Source organism: Danio aesculapii, chromosome 1 (genome assembly GCF_903798145.1).
Source record: "Danio aesculapii chromosome 1, fDanAes4.1, whole genome shotgun sequence".
Classification (NCBI taxonomy): Eukaryota; Metazoa; Chordata; class Actinopteri; order Cypriniformes; family Danionidae; genus Danio; species Danio aesculapii.
In genome coordinates, this window is record NC_079435.1 from 38,384,945 (window position 1) to 38,405,821 (window position 20,877).

General features: G+C 33.5%; 1 protein-coding gene across 1 annotated transcript; it reads right to left on the minus strand.

The window, feature by feature from the left end:
* Window positions 1–1,905: 1,905 nt before the first annotated feature.
* anxa5b (annexin A5b) lies at window positions 1,906–14,606 on the minus strand. The gene is made up of 13 exons (XM_056460052.1): window positions 14,424–14,606; window positions 14,154–14,197; window positions 10,676–10,760; window positions 8,769–8,863; window positions 8,556–8,669; window positions 8,345–8,435; window positions 8,129–8,208; window positions 7,917–7,967; window positions 7,140–7,233; window positions 6,933–7,028; window positions 6,730–6,788; window positions 2,852–2,974; window positions 1,906–2,762 (listed from the first exon to the last, which is right to left on the minus strand). The coding sequence occupies exons 2-13, from the start codon at window positions 14,154–14,156 to the stop codon at window positions 2,700–2,702; spliced, it is 954 nt and encodes a 317-aa protein (XP_056316027.1). The 5' UTR covers window positions 14,157–14,197; window positions 14,424–14,606; the 3' UTR covers window positions 1,906–2,699.
* Between the last annotated feature and the right edge of the window lie 6,271 nt (window positions 14,607–20,877).

Here is a 20,877-nt window from a genome sequence, read left to right on the forward strand (position 1 = left end):
CTTACGTTATATATACTTATAATTACATTATAATTGTTTACTATGATGGTTATATATCATTAAGTACTTCCTATAGTGATTAATTACCAAAAAGGAATGTGGAAAAATGTAAAATATTCAATAAATTAATGTTAACTTTTTTTTATTGTTGTTAAAATATACCAGCAAACTAGATGAATGTTTTAACATAACTAGAAATCTTTAGTCAGCATACTTTCTGTAAAGATCCTGATTCACTATTGTGAACTTGCACAGCATTAGGTTCACTGTTACAACAGATTTCATTTTTTTGATGATGTAAATACAACCATTACTAACTACATACACTCACCGGCCACTTTATTAGGTACACCTTACTAGTACTGGGTTGGACCCCCTTTTCCCTTCGGAACTGCCTTAATCCTCCATGGGATAGATCCCACAAGGTACTAGAAATATTCCTCAGAGATTTTGGTTTATATTGACATCACGCAGTTGCTGCAGATTTGTCGGCTGCACATCCATGATGAGAATATCCCGTTCCACCACATCCCAAAGGTCCTCTACTGGATTGAGCTCTGGTGACTGTGGAGGCCATTTGAGTGTAGTGAACTCATTGTCATGTTCAAGAAACCAGTCTGAGATGATTCACACTTTATGACATGGTGCGTTATCCTGCTGGAAATAGCCATCACAAGATGGGTACACTGTGGTCATAAAGTGATGGACATGGTCAGCAAAAGTACTCAGGTAGGCTGTGGTGTTGACACAATACTCAATTGCTACTAATGGGCCCAAAGTGTGCCACGAAAATGTACCCCACACCACCAGCAGCACCCTGAATCGTTGATACATGCCAGGATGGATTCATGCTTTCATGCTGTTGATGCCAAATTCTAACCCTACCATTCAAATGTTGCAGCAGAAATCCAGATTCATCAGACCAGGCAACAGTTTTCCAATCTTCTATTGTCCAATTTTGATGAGCCTGTGTGAATTGTAGCCTCAGTTTCCTGTTCAGGAGTGGCACCCGGTGAGGTCTTCTGCTGCTGTAGCCCATCTGCCTCAAGGTTAGACATGTTGTGCATTCAGAGATGCTCTTCTGCATATCTCTATTGTAACGAGTGTTTTTTTTTTTGAGCTACTATTGCCTTTCTATCAGCTGGAACCAGTCTGGCCATTCTCCTCTGACCTCTGGCATCAACAAGGCATTTGCGCCCACAGAACTGCCGCTCACTGGATATTTTCTCTTTTTCGGACCATTCTCTGTAGACCCTAAAGATGGTTGTGTGTGAAAATCCCAATAGATCAACAGTTTCTGAAATACTAAGACCAGCCCGTCAAGCACCAACAACCATGCCACGTTCAAAGTCACTTAAATCACCTTTCTTACCCATTCTTATGCTTGGTTTGAACTGCAGCAGATCGTCTTGACCATGTCTACATGCCTCAATGCATTGAGTTGCTGCCATGTAATTGGCTGATTAGAAATTTGCTTTAAATAGCAGTTGGACTGCTGTGCCTAATAAAGTGGCCGGTGAGTATATAGTGTCAAAGTTTTGTTTGACTACAGCGCCTCCATGTGGTGCAACAGAAGACATGACATGTGCTGTGAAGTATTTTTCACATTTCAATGCCACAAATCATTTCACTGTGACAAAGCAGATGACAAATTCAAATGACAATATTTATACTATTTGAAATTAGAATAATTAAAAACAAAAAACTCTGAATTCATTCTTTTTATATGCATATACACCTGAATTTTTGATATCCACTTTTTTTTTTTTTTACATATTGCTTCATGTAGTCAGCTAAAGTAAAGCACTATCCAACATCTGTCAGCATTTGATAATGTGCAATTTCTCTGACTACAGACAGACAAAACAGCTCAGGTCACGATGTGATCAGTCACACAGGAGAACATTTGTTTTTACTCATGAGTGTTTATTGTTATTATTAAGGCAATGAAATGTTAAACCATTTTTTTAGTAGCACCGTTATATTCAGCTTTTTAACTGAGTATTGCTTACTTGGCCAATGACTGGCACCATGTTTTAAACCTGAAGTAGGAGATCAATCAAATGACATTTCTTTCTCCAAACCACTGATATAAAAAGTATATTGAACCATTCCTTTAACTGCCACACATATTAAAAACCTACAAGCCGTTACAGATACAGTGAAATAAACAGAAGCTAATTATATTTTTAATTGTAATATTGTTATGCATTGCAGTTAGTGAGCATACAAACAATAAATAAGTGCTGAATAGATATAAAACATTGCTTCATCGAGTACAAGGAGTCTTTGGTTTTCTTTATCAAGCGCTGAGTTAATAGACGTTCATAAACTTCATAAGGCCAAATTCATCTTTTTTCAGTAATAGACTTCATAGGTCAAGCAGAAAAAGAGTTATTTTCTTTAGAATTTGTAGCATACAAGGTGAATCTTACTTGTGTAGTTTACTGTTTTCACTCTAAATCTATTACACATTATATGAACGACAAAATTCACTTATTGCTTACTTGAATTAAGTAATTCTGTGCTATGCAGAGCATCTTCACAGTGAGTCAAGAAATCCTTCTACTGATGTGAAACGTCATGTTTTTGTCATTTATACTCAGTTGGGTATAGAAGTGGACTGGTTCTTCGTCCCATTGACCCACAGATAAGAGCGAAATCATGGGATCAGAGCTGGGCAGAGAGGAAGACTGGGCTTATGCATCATCACCGCCACACAGCAGCAGCAGGGTTTTACGGTAGTCTCCTGCAGTGTCACCCTGCAGGAACACAAAGAGAAGAGACTGAGCAGAGTGATAAAAAAAAAATGACAAGCTGATGTTAATGTAATGTCTGTGTATGAGGATACCTGAATCATTTTGTGCAGGGAGGTTGCAAAGCGCTTGCGGAATTCAGCACGAATGTCCAGCAAGTCCACCTCGCTGCGGGTCACCATGATTCTGATCAGTGTCTGATCATCAGTTCCTGCCCCCTACAGGATGAAGGTACAATTACAGCATGAAATACCCACTTTTATGAAATAAGCCACTTTTCAAGTATGAGCTAAAGCACACTGTTTTTGTGTTTGTTGCTTTAAATATAATAGCAATACTGAGAAATAATATATTTAAATGATTAAATATAACATTTAAAGTACATTTTCTTTTAAATGCTTTTCAAAATTTAACTGCTCTAATTATATGAATTTCATAATTATATTCATATTAAAAAATACAGTGCTCCACATTTACAAATACACCCCTCTCAGATCTCTCTTTTAAATAAACATTTTGTAGTATGCTATAAAATGTATGATTTACAATATTACATTTGTACATATACATTAGTTTAGTCAGTAGTGAAGCCTTCTAACAAAGGATATACGAAACAGTCTAAAACATTTGTACACCCAAATTGATGTTATTATTTTTTTAAAGAGGTAAAAAAAAAACAATAATACTAATAAAAAAAATAAATAAATAAATAATTATATACATATATATATATATATATATATATATACATATATATATATATATATATATATATATATATATATATATATATATATATATATATATATATATATATATATATATATATATATATATATATATATATATATATATATATATATATATATATTTATTTGTATAAATTTTACAAAACAGCTGTTTGAAATTGCCACTTTTCAAGTATGAGCTAAAATGCGCTGTTTTTGTTTTTGTTGCTTTAAATACAAAAGAGCTTGGCCTGCTTTTCAGAGGATGGAGCTTCAAAACCAGACGATAACAGATTAAACTGACAGATTTATATTGTTTCCCCCAATGTTTACACCTTTTCTGATTTACTGCGACCTAAAGTGACTGATTCTGCAGCGTCTTTTCTCAAAATTTGCTGTCATTTGTCACATTCCTTGTGTGGTTTTTCCGTGAAAATATACACATCTTAAACGCTTCATTAATGTTTTGACTTTAAGTGTTTACATCTTAAACCTATAAACTCTACTGCATTATATTTGATACAAGACTGTAAATGTTATCAAAATAAAACTTTGCTTCAAACAATAGCATTAGAAGAATCATGCTAAACTATATTTATCAGATATGTTGTATGTACTGGATTTGTTCAATAAATCTGCTTTGTAGGCTTATTACAGAGCTTTCATCATAAAACTAAGCATATTAATGCCATAATCCATACTATTGAGAGACAGAACAATAAATGATTTTTAAATTCATGCAAATAATCTGAAATTAAGTGAAGTTTCCCAAACTAATTTTGAGAGGAGCATGATATGATTGATCGCGGCTGGTCTCTCATCTGTAATCCTTAGCAAGCCAATCGGATCATTACAAACTCACTATAAATAGCCCATAGCATTACTCCCTCATCTTTGTTTATTTGAAGAATCCCCCCATCCACCCCATCTCCACATTTACCATGGAAAGCTCTCAAGAACTACCTGATCTTGTACCCCCTTACATGCTCACTGACCAGGCAGGAGCCCTTGGCTCAATTATCTCTGAGCTCAGGGTTCTCTCCTTGGACAGCATGCCAAACCTGCTATTATTATCAAGCAATCTCTAAATGTGAACTCTTGAAATAGTAGTAATCTGTAAAAATTTTACGTAATAACATGAAAATTAGTGATGGTGAAATGAAGCTTTCTGAACCAGTGAACCGCTTGACTCAATTGGTTCGGAAAAAGGTTAGTTACTCGACGCTTTCTAAATCAGAGCTTGATGAGGACCTCTGCTGGTTAAAGTGTGGGAAAGCACTGTGTTGCAAAAATGTCAAACGTTCACAACTGACCAACTCATTCATGTGGTAATCCAACAACAACAGTAATATAAACAAATTACTCAATTACTAAATTTTTTTACATATAAGTAGGCCCACACGGAATCTGCACGCACAGAAATCTGCTAATTTTTAGCCCATCGAGTTTAAGTATTTACTTGTGTAAATGTATATTTATTCAGTTTTTAAATTCATTTCACTAATATTATTGTGATATAATAATAGTAATATAAAAATGTTCATATGACTTATTTACAATGGAGTTTGTAAAGTAATATTTTCTGTCATTTAGTAGATATATTATTTTAGATACTTACTTTACTTACTTACTTTACTTACTTACCAAATAAGTGGATCTAACTTGATTTGCACTGTAAACACTAAATAAAAGTAAAAAATATATATTATTTTTCTATTTCATATATTAAGTTTTAGTTATGATACTCCTAAAATCATTCCGCATAAATCTGCAGATTTTTTTTAACAAAATTACATACATATACATATTCATATTTAAGGTGTTTCATTACACCACCAATGACTGTAGTAAAATTCAAGGTATTCAAAAGTATTTACATTTATCGTATTCCAACTAGTCCTTCACCCACCCACTTGTTCCAAGCAGAGATTGAACCAGCAATTCTTTCATGGGAGGCAAATGCTCTAAGAAGGGGACTATGGGATTGAGGCTTTCTGAGTGCACTCGCCAGTTGACCTCCGTTACACACTATACTACATTATGCAGTGGTCTTCTTTAAAAATAGTTGTAAAAAAATATATACGCTAATACACTTCAGTATGGTTCAAAAGCTTTTTACTATAAATTACTACTGTATTTTAGTTGATTAACTGGTGCGTGGGACCGGTGCAGTGCTTTGGAAACAGTAGAAATGCATGTAATTGACGCCTAGTCTCTCACTATGCACTTTACTAACCCAGGAGGATGTTTAAACCTTTAAATCACAATTCGAAGCAGTCACGTGTGTATAGGCGAAAATTAAGCTTCGGACGTCACTGATTACGTGATGGCAAAACGAATCAAGCTCCGGTACACTGCAAGATGCATCATTTTTTTGATACATGCTTCAAAGCCTCGGCGCACAACGTCACATCACTAATAAAAATATAATTCCTTTGTAATTATTCGTCAGAATTAAACATGAAAACGTCATGTATAAATGTATGAAGTAGCCTGAAATAATAATGAAAAATTAAACTAAATGTTTGAAAAAAAAAAAAACTACATCAACTATGTATTGTTTAATTGTTATATACTTTGATGGAAAGGACGCCACTCAGAATGTGTTGGTGTGTCTGTGATGCAGCTGCCAGAAGCTTAGGCACTGATACAATGCACATAGCCTAGTTCAAACAGACTTTGGCTGAATTTGTGTTGTGATAATGTCACATGACACTGGTCACACAAACGCACACAAAGGACAGCACCATGCCTAAAAGTGGGATTTATACTTTCACCTGGTTCAGTTTTTTCAGATTTTCATCTAGAGGCTGGAACATTTTCCTATTTTCCCTTAATATAATGAAAACATGGATTTATCTTTTTATACCTTTACAAACATTTTAAAGCATCTGAGGTTTGGGTGAACGAATAGACTTAATTTGAAAACCAAAATATCTTTCTTTTTATTGATCTGACGTTAAATGACTTTAAGTTAAACGACTAAGAATTAAATGACAGGATTTGTATTTTGGCTGAAATATCCATTTAAATAAATCCTATTAAAATTAAAAAGTAATAAAGAAACCTATATCATGCATAACTTTTGATTAGTATTTTTTTAATAAGCCGTCTTTTACTTATATAATATCTCAAGACTACAATAATACAGAAAATCTTCTTTTCCACTGAAGAAATGTTGTAAACTGTGAGATAAATCTATTTTAATACTGTAGGTTTACTCAAACAATGAAACACAAAGTCACCTTCATGGCAGCGTAAAGGCTGTCAGCAAAATAACCTGGTACACTGCGGGCACACTTCACTGAAGAGGAGAAAGTGTGTTAAGAAACAAAACACATGAGACACATTGAATAAAACACAATGCTGCATATGGTTGATTCTTTGCCCCTAATATGATTTGGATATGAAAATAAAAAACAAAACTCGGCGTGTGTTTATAACTTACCCACAGCCAGCAGTATTTCTTGGAGGCTTCCTGAGGTCTCTCTCTGGATGCTTTCCTCAATCTCAAACCCTGACAGCTTTCTATACTCCTCAAAAACTGAATATGAAATACCATTAACAAAAAAATTACATTAAGAAGAATTAATAAAAATAAATACAATCAAAACAACATTTTGTAACAATAACTGTATGTATGGGCTGAACTAACCTCTCCTGAGGTGAGCATTACTACGATTTCCCAGTATAGTGATGAACTGGCCTTCATCAGTTCCATACTTTTGTTCTCCCGCAGCAAACAGAGCCTAAAGCAAACACAGACGCCTATTAGCAAACTGACGTTTCACAATACAAGCGCTAGATGGCAGCATTTCTGCCTCCAACACTCTAATCTAAAGATGTTACATGTGTTTTTTTCCCTCTCTCAAATCATAAACTTTTTCCATGATACTTTTTTTGTCGTTAATGACAGTAAAATAAATAATATTTATTGATAAAATATTATCAATTCCATAGTTAAGTGTATTATGCTGCATATTTATTTGATCGGAAAATACAGTAAAAGTGAAATTGAGAAATAATATATTTTTAAATTATAAATATAACATTTCAAATGCATTTCCTTTCAAATGGTTTTCAAAATGTAACTGCTTTAATTATATGAATAATATCATAGTCAAGCCAAATCTGGAGTTAATGTAACAAAAGTTATGATAACAGTCCAAAAAAAATTGTACACCCAAATTGATGTTATATTTTTAAAGGAGGGAAAAAAAAATAAATAAAGACAAATAAAAATATCTTTACAAAATTCTGTTGTTTGTCCTTTTTTGCTATAATTTAAAATGTATTATATTTCAACTTCTAAGGATGTCTGACAACTAAAATATTATTTTAATAAATATAGCCATAACATAAATCGGTTTTGTTCAAATGCACCAAAATATATGACCTATATCCACTGAGAAATGGATAAATATAAACTTACCTGAGCATCACTTTGGATGAGGCTCTCTTGCATTCCTTGCTGTCTACTGGCCTATGGATAAATAAAATGATATCAAATAACATCCTTTTACGCAAAAGCAAAATATAATCTCAATACCATTTGGCAAATTTTACATGAAATAAAAAGTTCCCTTTATTTCCAATTATTCACATACACAAATTATCGTGGACTTAGTTTTTCTTCCATTTTACCTGTAGCAAAACAACAAGCATTCTTTCGAAATGTCCCCCAGTATCACCAGTCACATCCTCCTCCAGGTCCTTATCATGCTCTGCAATACAAACCCATAATCAACATTGAAGTGAGTAACAATCAATAATCTAGCATACTGTAGATCAGGTCACGACTTTATTAAATAAATAAATAATTAAATAAGACAAATAAATATGTGGATATTCTAAATTTACCTCGCTTGTATGAACTTTTAATCTCATTGACTTCATTAGGTGAGCGAGATGCCAAGATCTCAATCAGCACTTTCTCATCTGTGCCTGCTCCCTGTGAAAACAAAAGCAGTGCTACAAATATACACTGACTATTTATAAAACAATGACATTTCAAGTGCATTTCACTCATGAATATTAGCACTTAAAAGTGATTTACAGCACTATCATGTACCTTGATGGCATTTCTCAGACATGTGACCTCATAGATGATGGGAGGAGTCATCAGAGCAACTATAAGATCCTCAAACTTCCCTCCCAGCTCTGACTTTAAATCATTCACCAAATCCTGAACAGGAATGAAAGCATAAAGATGTTTATTACGTTATGTATTCTGCAAAAATTCAATTAAAATGACTGAAGAAATCATTTAAGTTGATTATGTTACCTTCCCATGCAGAGTTTTGTATGCAGCTTTGATTTCTTGACGTTGGGCATTACTGCGTTTGGTGAGAAGCTGGAGAATAGAATCCTCATCGGTGCCTATTTAAAAATATAATAAATAAAATAAATAAATAATAATAAAAATAAATAAATAAACATACATGCACTCAGACCGTGTTCGTATAACAAAAATAAAAGTCATATACACATATATTTGGACTCTCAGTAGTTATTATTAAACCACACTGAACTGAGCTAAACTGAACTGAACTTAAACACTAGAAACTGAACTACACTGTTCCTATTTACTATGACATTTTATGTGAAGCTGCTTTGACACAATCTACATTGTATAAGCGCTATACAAATAAAGGTGAATTGAAAATTGAATTGAAAACAGAGGATGGCTCTAGGGTGAGTAAATTATGCAGTGATTTTTATTTTTGTATGACCTATTCCTTTAAGAAACAAGACTCACTAATTAATACAAATGCAACCATACAAGATCCAAATTAACAGTAAATTATTCACACATTACATAAAAATATAATAATAATAATAATATATTCTTAATAAAATATTCTTCAAGGATCTGTTCTCCATATGTGGATTACTGGATTGACAATTTGACACAATCCAAGATAGTTTGTATGAAACTCATTTAGAAGTTGTTGTCATAGCAACAGGTCTGCAAGTTTTAACCTGTTTATTTCATATAAACATTCGAAGGTGATACTGAATGTACCAACTGCTGATATTTTCTTACAAGTGTACTTTATTAAATTGGCAAAAATAAAAATATGACTTTTGTTACAAAAAAATATGTAATGTACACTCCAAAAACTGTCATGGGGTGGAACATTCTTAAGGGGTTGTTAACAGAGTTCTTTCTGCTCAGCGTTCTTAGCGTGAAGAATGACACACATGACATGAACTTGCACTTTTCCTACTGCAGTCACAACAACTGGCATAGGCATTTTATTTAAATAGAAGCGCCTGTATTTGTTGATTAAACCACGCGACATGATTGGCAGTCATGACTAACAAAAACTAAATAAATACAAATGAAACAGAGCATATATATAAACATTCAACACCCCCATTTGCTCTCACCTTTTATTTTAACATAATTACAGAGTTCATACACTAAACAAAGATGTTAAATTTCATTAACTTAAATCAAAAAAATAAATAAATCAACACATCTGCAACCATATTGCCAGTCTGACAGTATTCAAGACTGCTTTTGCCCTTGTTTAACTTGAATCTCAGAAAATGGTATTTAATGTCCACATGTTTTGCGAATGCTATTGCACTTTGATTGTACTCACAGACCTTAGACTTAATACTCAATACCATCAACATGTTGTAGCAATCATTGTGTATTAATGTGAAAAACATCATTTTATTCAAAAAGATCTATAATTTTTTTTTACTTTTAGTGACTACCATGAAGCCTTTAGGTATAAACAAAATACCAATATTGAACTTTTAGATACAAACGGGGCCTTTTAAAAGATACTGCCACAGCATTAGAAAATGTATATTTTATTTAATAAATTATAATTAAATAAATTATCATTTCTGAGTGCATATGATAATAATAATAATAATGTGTGTGTGTGTGTGGTGCAATAATTATATCCTTTATGGCAGTTTAATATAATTTATGGGATTAAACATTGACAGCTATTATGAGGGTGATCTAATGCCGAGCAGGAGACTCAGATACTTCTCAGATATCTTTTTTTAATAATAAAAAATGCTTTTTAGTTGGAATCTTAACTGAAATGTCCTACTTATAGAAACATATGATACCATCATGTAGAAAATTGACTCTAAGGGTAAAACTAAATCATTTGCCAAGTACACTTGACTCAATCATATCTTATTAATTTCTGTCAAACTCACCAAGTCCTTTCATGGCCTTATAGAGGACCTCAGCATCACTATTAGCATTGAATCCACTTTGGGCCTTCACTGTTCCTCTGCCAGCCTAAAATATTAAGAATTAAATGTTAGTTTCATGTTCTCTTTTCTGTGATATGAACATATTTAACATCAGGAACTTTGGTCAAACATCTATGAATCACAACCACACCCGGATAGCCTCAGCAGCCAAAGGGTCTGTCTCTTTAAGAATCTGTGCATTTAACTTCTACATGCAGTAGTTTTCCACATGGAAACTCTGAGTGACTACCACAAGACTTCAAGTCAGCATGTGTGGGAGGCCTCACAAGATTGTATACATCCAGCAGTCATGATTGCGTCCAAAAAACAGATGATATCGTCCACTCAAAATTCAGGAAGTTATGCAAGATTCCTGATCTTCAAATCACCAGTGGGTGTGACAGATGCAAAGATTGTGCAGAAATACAGTCAAAGATCATGGAGATATCACGTGAGCCTTAGCTGAAATCATGCACATTTTTTTTAATTCTTTCATACATTTTAGTAAATGTGAAAGCAGACAACACTCCAACGATGCCTGTGTGTGGATCAAAGGAGTAAGAAAAGACAGAAGCATGAAGGAGGCCACACTTGTTTTCTGATCTCAGTTAATGTCCCATGGGTGACAACCACACTACTAACAAAAGCCCTCAGCAAGGAGCACACACACACAACATTTACATGGGAACAATGTATAGAATATACTCATATATATATATATATATATATATATATATATATATATATATATATATATATATGAGTATATATATATATATATATATATATATATATATATATATATATATATATATATATATATATATATATATATATATATATATATATATATACTCATATATATATATATATATATATATATATATATATATATATATATATATATATATATATATATATATATATATATATATATATATATATATATATATATATATATATATATATATAAACACACACATACACATACATACATACATACACTCTTTATTCCAGACACTAGGTCCAATAGTACAAAAGACAGACATAAACAATACAAAACCGCACAATATACCATAAAAAAGACAGTAATGCCAATATTTCAAAGGTGACTGAAAACACACCTCAGTAATCAACAACATTTAAATACTATTCTGATAATTCTCGAATCGACAGACAAAGTTATAGATCATATTGCTCCAAGCAAAAAAAGATCGAACATTTACCTTCCAAAATAATTCACTTGCACTCCACCATCTATGTTTTTAAAGAAGTATCCTCATGCAATCATTGTAAACCTGCAGCTTATGGAGACTCTTGTTTTTTTTTTTTAATTATACCACAGAGGAACTGTGTATAAAGAACTGCAATAAGTTCTAAAGAGGTTTACCTTAACCTTCTCCGAACACAAATAAAACTTCATTTACAAACTAATTAAAAAATCCTGTATTATCATGCCAGCAGTTGGCAATGTCACTTTTAATATTGTCACTGTAAACGTACAATCCACTACTGTTGTTTTTGTTGTAAAGATGGTTACAGACTAAAAACATCAGTCACCTATGCAAATGTTTGCGGTGTTTTCAGACTGCAAAATTCTCTTTATTTTGAATAAATGAATAGGCAAAACACATAAGAAATAAATTCCTTTTGAGTAAGAAATATAAGTAAGAAATTATGCCACCGCAGCAATTAACTTATTACAAGCAATGCGGTGCTATACGGTTAAAGGTTAAATGCTGTTAAGTCCTCAGAGATTGTCCAATAACCAAGGTGAATATGCCTATTGTGTTTAAAAAACCTAAATCAGCTGCTGAGACACTTTCAATTACTACTCACAGCTTTTTTAATATGATAAACTAAATGTCATTTTGTTTTAGAAAAGACATGCATTGTTCATCTCGAGAACAAGTTAATCTCTCAGCCACAGGAATGTGTTGGATAATTTAGGCCTGAATGCTATGGTTATCCAAGAATCTGCAGACATCCATTCAAAATCATACTGCAAACAGAAAAAAAAACATTCCTACTGACATATTATGGCAACATCTTGCACTGTAGATGGAATCCGTACAAAATAGGCAGACTAAATTAACTGATTCTGGAGACATGGTACAATAAACCAAATAAATATATTCTGAGCAACAAAAAATTACATTACCATGTTCCTACTTTTCCATCACTTTCAGAAATTTGATAATATTAGTAAGTTGTTCTTGATTTAAAATACGTTCAACAATATCACGTGATTGCGAGTATGAATAATAGCGAGTTTGAATTTGCAGACTGTTACTTATGTTTTTAGCTTATGTGCCAATACAGAACTTTTCACTTCACAACCACTGTAAAAACAGATTTTTAGACCATTTTACTTTATTTATTTACATAGTAATTTCACAAAGACTACGGTGTTTAATACACTAGTGCCGTGCAAATTTAGGACACATTTTTTAAAATATATTTTTGTGGTGAGTTGGAGGTCAGGTTGAAACCACCCTGTTGCTTCCATTCATTGAAGTGAAAGGTAGACCATTAACAAAATAAAAGCAAAACATTGCACCAAATGTTGCTGAATGCCGTTGAACAGGTTTAACATAAAACAGATCAACCTAATTACTATTTTTTTTTTTTGTTGCAGTACTGACGACTGATCTGTCAGTTGGAGTCATTCCTCAGCTTTTCATACATCAGAATGAGCAAACATGTGTGACATATTCAAATAAATGTAAAAGAGAGCTATTTTAAATTTACCTACAGCAACGATTTTAGTTGGTTTCTCATCTACCTGGTTTAAAAGCTCAAAATAACTTTACAATCTAACTTTCCCTGTACCGGATTTACAGTATAAAATAAACACTGATTTTAGAATATTCAGATATTCCAGTTTGCATATCCTTATTTGTAGTCAAGCCCATAATTTGTCTTATATTATTCGCCACGTTGTCGGAAATTGTCCATTAGTTTACATTGTGCTGTGTATGGGTGAATTAGAGGAACAGAACGGAGGAGGAGAGAAACTGAGGCAGACAGGAGGAACACCCTTCGGGTTTAGCCCACACCAATGAGTCATCGTCGTGCTCTCTTTTACAACACATTTGATCTTCCTAAACATTTGCGCTTGTTTGTGCAAACATACACGCACTCAGAAACAGACTAGTTTTAGTCGATATCTTTCCAAAAGTAAAACTCTCCTCAAATGTGTCTCTTACTGTTATACACGTTAATGAAGCGTCGTTTCATTTTGTAGTATGCGTTTGACAGAAGTACGGACATCACGCTTCTCTTTAAGCAACAGTTTTTAGGCAGCAATGATGGGCGTCGACACATGGACTGTCGAATAAGTACATTTTAGGGCGATTACTCTCACAGAATATTAATAAGACACATAAATAAATGCGTACGCAACGTTAATACGAGTTACACAGTAAGTTAAACTTACCATCTTTGAGATTCGCAGACTAAGCAACTTCAAAGAGTTCGAAGCTGGAAAAGGCGACAAAAATGGTACTTTAGTAACATTATTGGTAAATTTTCCGTAATGCACATTATAAAAAGCAGAATAAAAATAAAGTGTCAATAATAAAAAAGAATCATTTGAAACATTTGATTAAGTTGAGCTCACAGACAGGTATCTTACCTGGTTGCTCAGTAGAATATGAGTAGGAAAGTTATAGTAATGGTATTAAAATATGTATTTTCATTCACTTACCGGGAGAAGACTTCCTAGGATCAGATGAGCAACAGCACAGAGCAAAGAAGCAGCAGGAATGAAATTCGCTAGTAGGAGGATTAAACTTGACTACGATTTGTTGAGCCACACCCTGGCAGAAACCACCATCGCTGTGGTTTATGGGTATTGGTGTTTTTTCCTTTCTGTTTGACTTCAACAATTCCGTCACACATCAAATCAGTGAACTGCTTCAGGGCATCAGGCATTAAAAATAATAAAGCGCAGAGAACTTTATTAAACAAATTTATAAACAGGAACTTGTGCCATGTAGGAGACTACATGTTTGTGAAACCTTATATGATGGTACCCCACCCTGTAGGTCAACAAACTGCTTGAGCAGGTGCTCTCACTGTTTCATGAGGCAAAGAGAAAAACTAGCCTATTTGCTAAGCAACATATTAAGACCTGTCAAACACACAAAGATAGGTGTCATATTACATAAATTTAATGTTTTATTCATATAGTGTCCCATTGTTGATCATTTGCACTCAGATAAACATATCATTAAATTTCAAACCCAAACATAATAACCCAAACATTTTTAATAAAGTTATTTAAAAAAATGGGATGCAATGATTTAAAAAGGCTGCAAGAATTAAAGCACAGTTTGTGACCAAAACATTTAAAACGGACACAAACACACATGTAGCAAGTAAAAGTAAATTTGAAATAATAGAAATCAGTTTTTACCATCGAACATCATGAAAGGTTTGTTGCTTGAATACACAAGTGACAGTTATTATTGTTGTTGTTGTTGTTGTTGTTGTTGTTGTTGTTAATTAATTTTTAAGGGGGATTTTGTAAGTTGGATTTTGATAGGCAGTTATAAGCGAAGCTTGTTCTTACATGCACAATGAGTTAAAAAGACAGAAAGCAATGTATGGTGAAGTAACCATTTGTGAACTTCCTGTAATCTGAAGCTGAACAATAGCTTTATGGTGTTAAACTTAGTGTTGCCAACTATTTCCAATGAAAAGTAGCTAAAGCCTGCCCGATTTTATTTTATTTTTTTTATGAACTTTTATTTAGAAAAGAAGAAATGTACAATATAATCCAGGAAGTAATCTGTTGGAGACTGGACACAAGAACATACAATTACAAAGTGATAATAACAATAAGTAAAAATAAGTAATAGAAAGAGAAAAAATAAAGTAAAGGGGAAAATAAAGTAAGGGGAAGTACAAAATTAAAAAAATTAAAAATACAGAAAGCATTAAATATTAACATACTGGGAAGCATGTTCATAAGTTTCTATTATTTGCAGAATTTTTTGTTGTTCGAAAAACGTATAGCTTTAAGCAAGGAATCAATTTCAATTAAAAAACGGGGAAATGAGGGAGAGGATTTAAATAATTTTTGTTTGTGGATAAAGAATTTTGCATATAATATAAAAAAGTTATATATTATAAGTTATATATATATATTCTTCATTTTTATTCTTGGGAATAGAATAATAACAAATAATATCTTTCAATTTAAAGATTTTTTTTGTTGATTAGGATTTATTTAAATAATTATATAGATCTGACCAAAACTTTTGTGAGATTTTACATGTAAAAAAACATGTGAGTCAAAGTTTCCTCATTTTCCTGACAGAAAGACCAAGTTATTGCAATATCAGTAAATTTTGAGATAAATGCATTGACTGGGTATATTTTGTATAGAATTTTAAAATGGATTTCCTTTGCTTTGTTTGGGATTACATATTTATATGGGAGAAGCCATGTTCTTTTATAATCAATATCTTCTATTAACGCTGACCAATATGATTTCCCCCTTGGAGCCTAAAGCCTGCCCGAAAAGTAGCCACTCTCTGAGGCGCCGTGTATATTATATTAAAACATTACATCCAGATGCCCAATAAATAGGTTAACATATTACTTTGCGTGATGACCTCATTGCGTAATTGCAACTCAAAACCACTTATTTATGTAGAATACAAAATAATTAATGTTTTCTCAAATTGACGGGCCATCTCAGCAAAAACAGTATTTGAATTATGTCCATTTAGATTTGTATGAAAAATATAGTTGACTATTTGTAAAATACAAACACTTTTTGATAAGAGTTTTTTATTTTTAAATTTAACACTGATAATGAATATTTAAATTTTTTAAACATTCACAGCTTGTGTACTTACTCTTTTTAACTTGTGAAATTAACACATTTATGAAAGTTATAACAATTATAGCACTTTTGGAATGTATTGCTACCTAAATTACCAACAATTATACATGTTAACAAATATCAGTAAATTAACAGTAATGAAAAACAATCTGAGCTAGCAATTTAACTTGAATGTGATATGTGTGTGTTCAGTGAAGCCTCAGCCACTGCTCTTTTGAGTCACTTTTTTAAAAATAGCTAAAAGTAGCCAAATGAATGTTAAAAATTGCTAAATATGTTGCAAGGTGCTTTTTGAAAAAAAAAAAGTTGCTAGGGTAGTATAAATAGTTGCTAAATCTAGCAACAAAATTGCTAAGCTGGCAACAGTGGTCAAACTGTGTATAATATATGAAACACTGGGTCTAAGATAACATGACAACCAGATTTGATTTGTGAATGAACTACTGTGACCAACCTGTTAATAGGAAATATTAAGAACAAATGAAAGAATTTGACACTTTTATGTCTCTCAGAAGCTGCTGAAGTGCTGTAATTAGGTTATTAGTTAAGATTCCATCCCTGTGATCAAATGACCTTTTTATATGGCATGCATAAAAAAAGCTCAGTACATGAGATTTATATTATACAGAACATAGTTTTTGACAGTCACAAAGTTTTTTTTAAAGCACTGCTGGAGCAGAACCTCCGAAGCACTGGTTTTATGAATACATATTTTTGGATTAACTGAAGGAGGCAATACTGCAATGATCTATTTATAATTTGCTGAACAAGAAAAGAAAAAGTAATTTTCTTAGCTTCTAATCAAATCAATTATTTAAAAAATTAATTATTTAAAAAAATGAAGCAGTGTTGTCAGGGGCGGACTTAACCAAAAAGTGAGGTAAGCAGCCACTTAGGGCCCCAGGGAATTAGGGGCCCCCAACCAATGCCAAGAATTGCCTAAATTATTTATATAGCTCTTTTATAAATTTTCTATTACATGTTGTAAAATCTGTCTATAACCATTAAGATTTTAACATTATTACTTATTTTCAAAACCAGGCGCCCCTATACATCTGCACATGCAAATACTGAAACTCTAATCACAAACATGGCTGTACATATAGTTAGTTTGTGAACTTGTTGTTTTTATTTGTGAATTTAGTGTATTTAATTTTACATTAAGAAGACAAAGTTTCCACTTAAAACATATTTTTAACATGCTGTTTATTTACAAAACAAAAAACAAACACAAAAAAATCTACAGAGAAAAAAGGGCCCCCAACTCATCATAAGTCTGCCCCTGAATGTTGTTACTGTTGGCTAATTGCGGGGAGTAGTAAAATCACCTAATCTAAATTCACTGCAGTATGGCTTGGCAAGGGCTTATTGCATGTATGAAACTGTAAAGTATAAAAATACAGATATAATGAGGTCACAGCATTGTGCTTCAATCAAAACTACTTAAAATGAGGCTTAATCATTCATTCATTTATTCATTTTCTTTTCAGCTTGGTCTCTTTATTAATCTGGGGTCGCCACAGCTGAATGAACCGCCAACTTATCCAGCACATGTTTTATGCAGCAGATGCCCTTCCAGCTGCAACCCATAAATGGGAAACATCCACACACATTCATTCACATACAGTACATTACTGACAATTTAGCCCACCCAATTCACTTGTACCACATGTCTTTGGACTGTCTGGGAAACCGGAGCACTCGGAGGAAACCTACGAAAACATGATCTCCCTGTGAGGAGATCGTGCTACCCACTGCGCCACCACTTTATCATTCAGGTCCAGCATATGTTTTACGCAGCGGATGCCCTTCCAGCTGCAACCCATCTCTGGAAAACATCCATACACTCTCATTCACAATCATACACTACGGACAATTTAGCTTACCCAATTCACCTGTACTGCATATCTTTGGACTGTGGGGGAAACCGGAGCACCCGGGGGAAACCCACGCGAACGCAGGGAGAACATGCAAACTCCACATAGAAACGCCAACTGACCCAGCCGAGGCTTGAACCAGCGACCTTCTCGCGGTGAGGCGACAGCACTAACTACTGCGCCACTGCGTTGCCCTGGCTTTATTGTAATTTAGTTTTAGAAGTTTATTTAGCTAAAAAAGAGTTAAAAATCTTTTAACGGTAAATAAACTAAACAATTTTGTGTCCTTTTGCAGGCATCATTAAGGTTTGATGAAAAATGCATGTGTGTGTACTTGATCAACCTGCATTGTTAGGACATCCTTGGGGCGACATAGTGGCTCAGTAGTTAGCACTGTCACCTAACAGCAAGAAGGTCGCTGGTTCGAGTCCCAGCTGGGTCAATTGGCATTTCTGTGTGGAGTTTGTATATTCTCCCCGTGTTCATGTGGGTTTTCTCTAGGTGCTCTGGTTTCCCTCACAGTCCAAAGACACACAGTAAAGGTGAATTGAATAAACTAAACTGGCTGTAGTGTATGTGTGTGAATAAGTGTGTATGGATGTTTTCCAGTACTGGGTTGCAGCTGGAAATATCTATATCACAAATTTCTATATCACAAAATTATCATCTACAATTGGTTCAAAACGATGCTGCTAGAGTCATTTGAAATAGTAGAAAATGTAACCTCATTACCCTTATCCTAAGGTGCCTCCATTGGTTGCCCATCCAACTTAAAATGGATTTTTAAGTGCTTTTTACTGGTGTATAAATCCTACAGAATCTAGCCCCAAATAATCTTTCAGAGCTGTTCCATTTTTATACTCCCGTGAGATTATTAACATCCAGTGAGCAAAATCTTCTTTTAGTTCTCAGTCCAGACTAAAATGTAGAGGGAACAGAGCTTTTTTGTAGCTGGTCGTGGTTGTGGAACAATCTTCACCATGGTAGTAGAATAGAACTATCACTATATATTTTTTAAAAACGTACCTGTTCAGTTTGGCCAATTAATATTATTATACTTTTTGTCTATTGCTTTATTTTTAAATGTATATCTGTTGTTTCTCTTGGTATAATTTTTATGTTTTTATAATTTTCTCTGGGTGGCGCGGTGGCGCAGTGGGTTGCGCTGTCGCCACACAGCATGAAGGTCGCTGGTTCAAGCTTCAGCTGGGTCAGTTGGCATTTATGTGTGGAGTTTGCATGTTCTCCCCGTTCGTGTGGGTTTCCTCCATGCGCTCCGGTTTCCGGACATGCGGTATAGATGAACTGGGTAAGCTAAATTGTCTATAGTGTATGTGTGTGAATAATAGTGTATGGGTGTTTCCCAGTGATGGGTTACAACTAGAAGAGCATCCGCTGTGTAAAACATGTACTGGATAAGTTGGCGGTTCATTCCGCTGTGGCTACCCCGGATTAATAAAGGGACTAAGCTAAAAAGAAAATTAATAAATGAATGAATGATTAAGCCATATTTTAAGTAGTTTTGATTGAAGCACAAAGCTGTGACCTCATTATTATATCTGTATTTTTATACTTTACACTGTTTCATACATGCAATAAGCTGCATAAAACATATGCTGGATAAATTGGTGGTTCATTCCGCTGTGGCGACCCCTGATTAATAAAGGGACTAAGCGGAAAAGAAAATGAATGAATGAATGAATAATTTCCTCTATATTTTATTAAATACTCTATGTTTTTATATGTGACTTGAATATCATAATGAACTTGAACTTGACATTAGATTAATGCAACAATCAATTTATAAGATTAACTACAGGACTGCCCAACCAAATATTTTTTTTTTCATTATTCATCCACTCACAATCCTTAGAAACTCACAATTATATATGAAATTCTATTTCAGATACACAGAAATATGGGAAAAAGTAAACCAATCTCAGATATAACCTACATTTAAAACAACAAATGTGGAAGTCATAAATTAGCTAGACCTATTTTAACTAAACATCGAGGTCAAGGCGAGTTAAGTAAACTGACCAGAGCTGAATTTAAAGTTATTCCGCTGTGATTTATGTAGCTTTGTTTCATTACGTGCAAGTAGACAACATTTCCATTTGATTTAAAAATAATCTACGTTAAAATTATATCGATTATTTTGGAAGAGAGCAAGATAGTAGCTTCCAGAACCATCCGATGGCGGACCGAACTATTTTTGGGAAACACCAACCAACTTTTTCCGTTTCTCTCTCTTCCGTGTTGCGGTAACAATATCTGACACTCGATATACACAAAAAACTTTCCCTTGCGTAGTGAATATTTATGTCGGCAGTACATTAAGAGCTCGTGTATGTGAGCGGACACCCCTCCGGTCTGTGTAAATGGAATATGACCGGGCGCATATATGGTCCTCGTGCTCCTCCTGTCTG

Bases quoted from the DNA above. Each gene is read 5' to 3' on its own strand.
- anxa5b (XM_056460052.1), bottom strand. The intron at 8,670-8,768 runs GTAACATAATCA...ATTCCTGTTCAG, and splicing joins ACAAAACTCTGCATGGGAAG to GATTTGGTGAATGATTTAAA. The intron at 8,209-8,344 runs GTAAATTTAGAA...TTTGTATTGCAG, and splicing joins TAAAAGTTCATACAAGCGAG to AGCATGATAAGGACCTGGAG.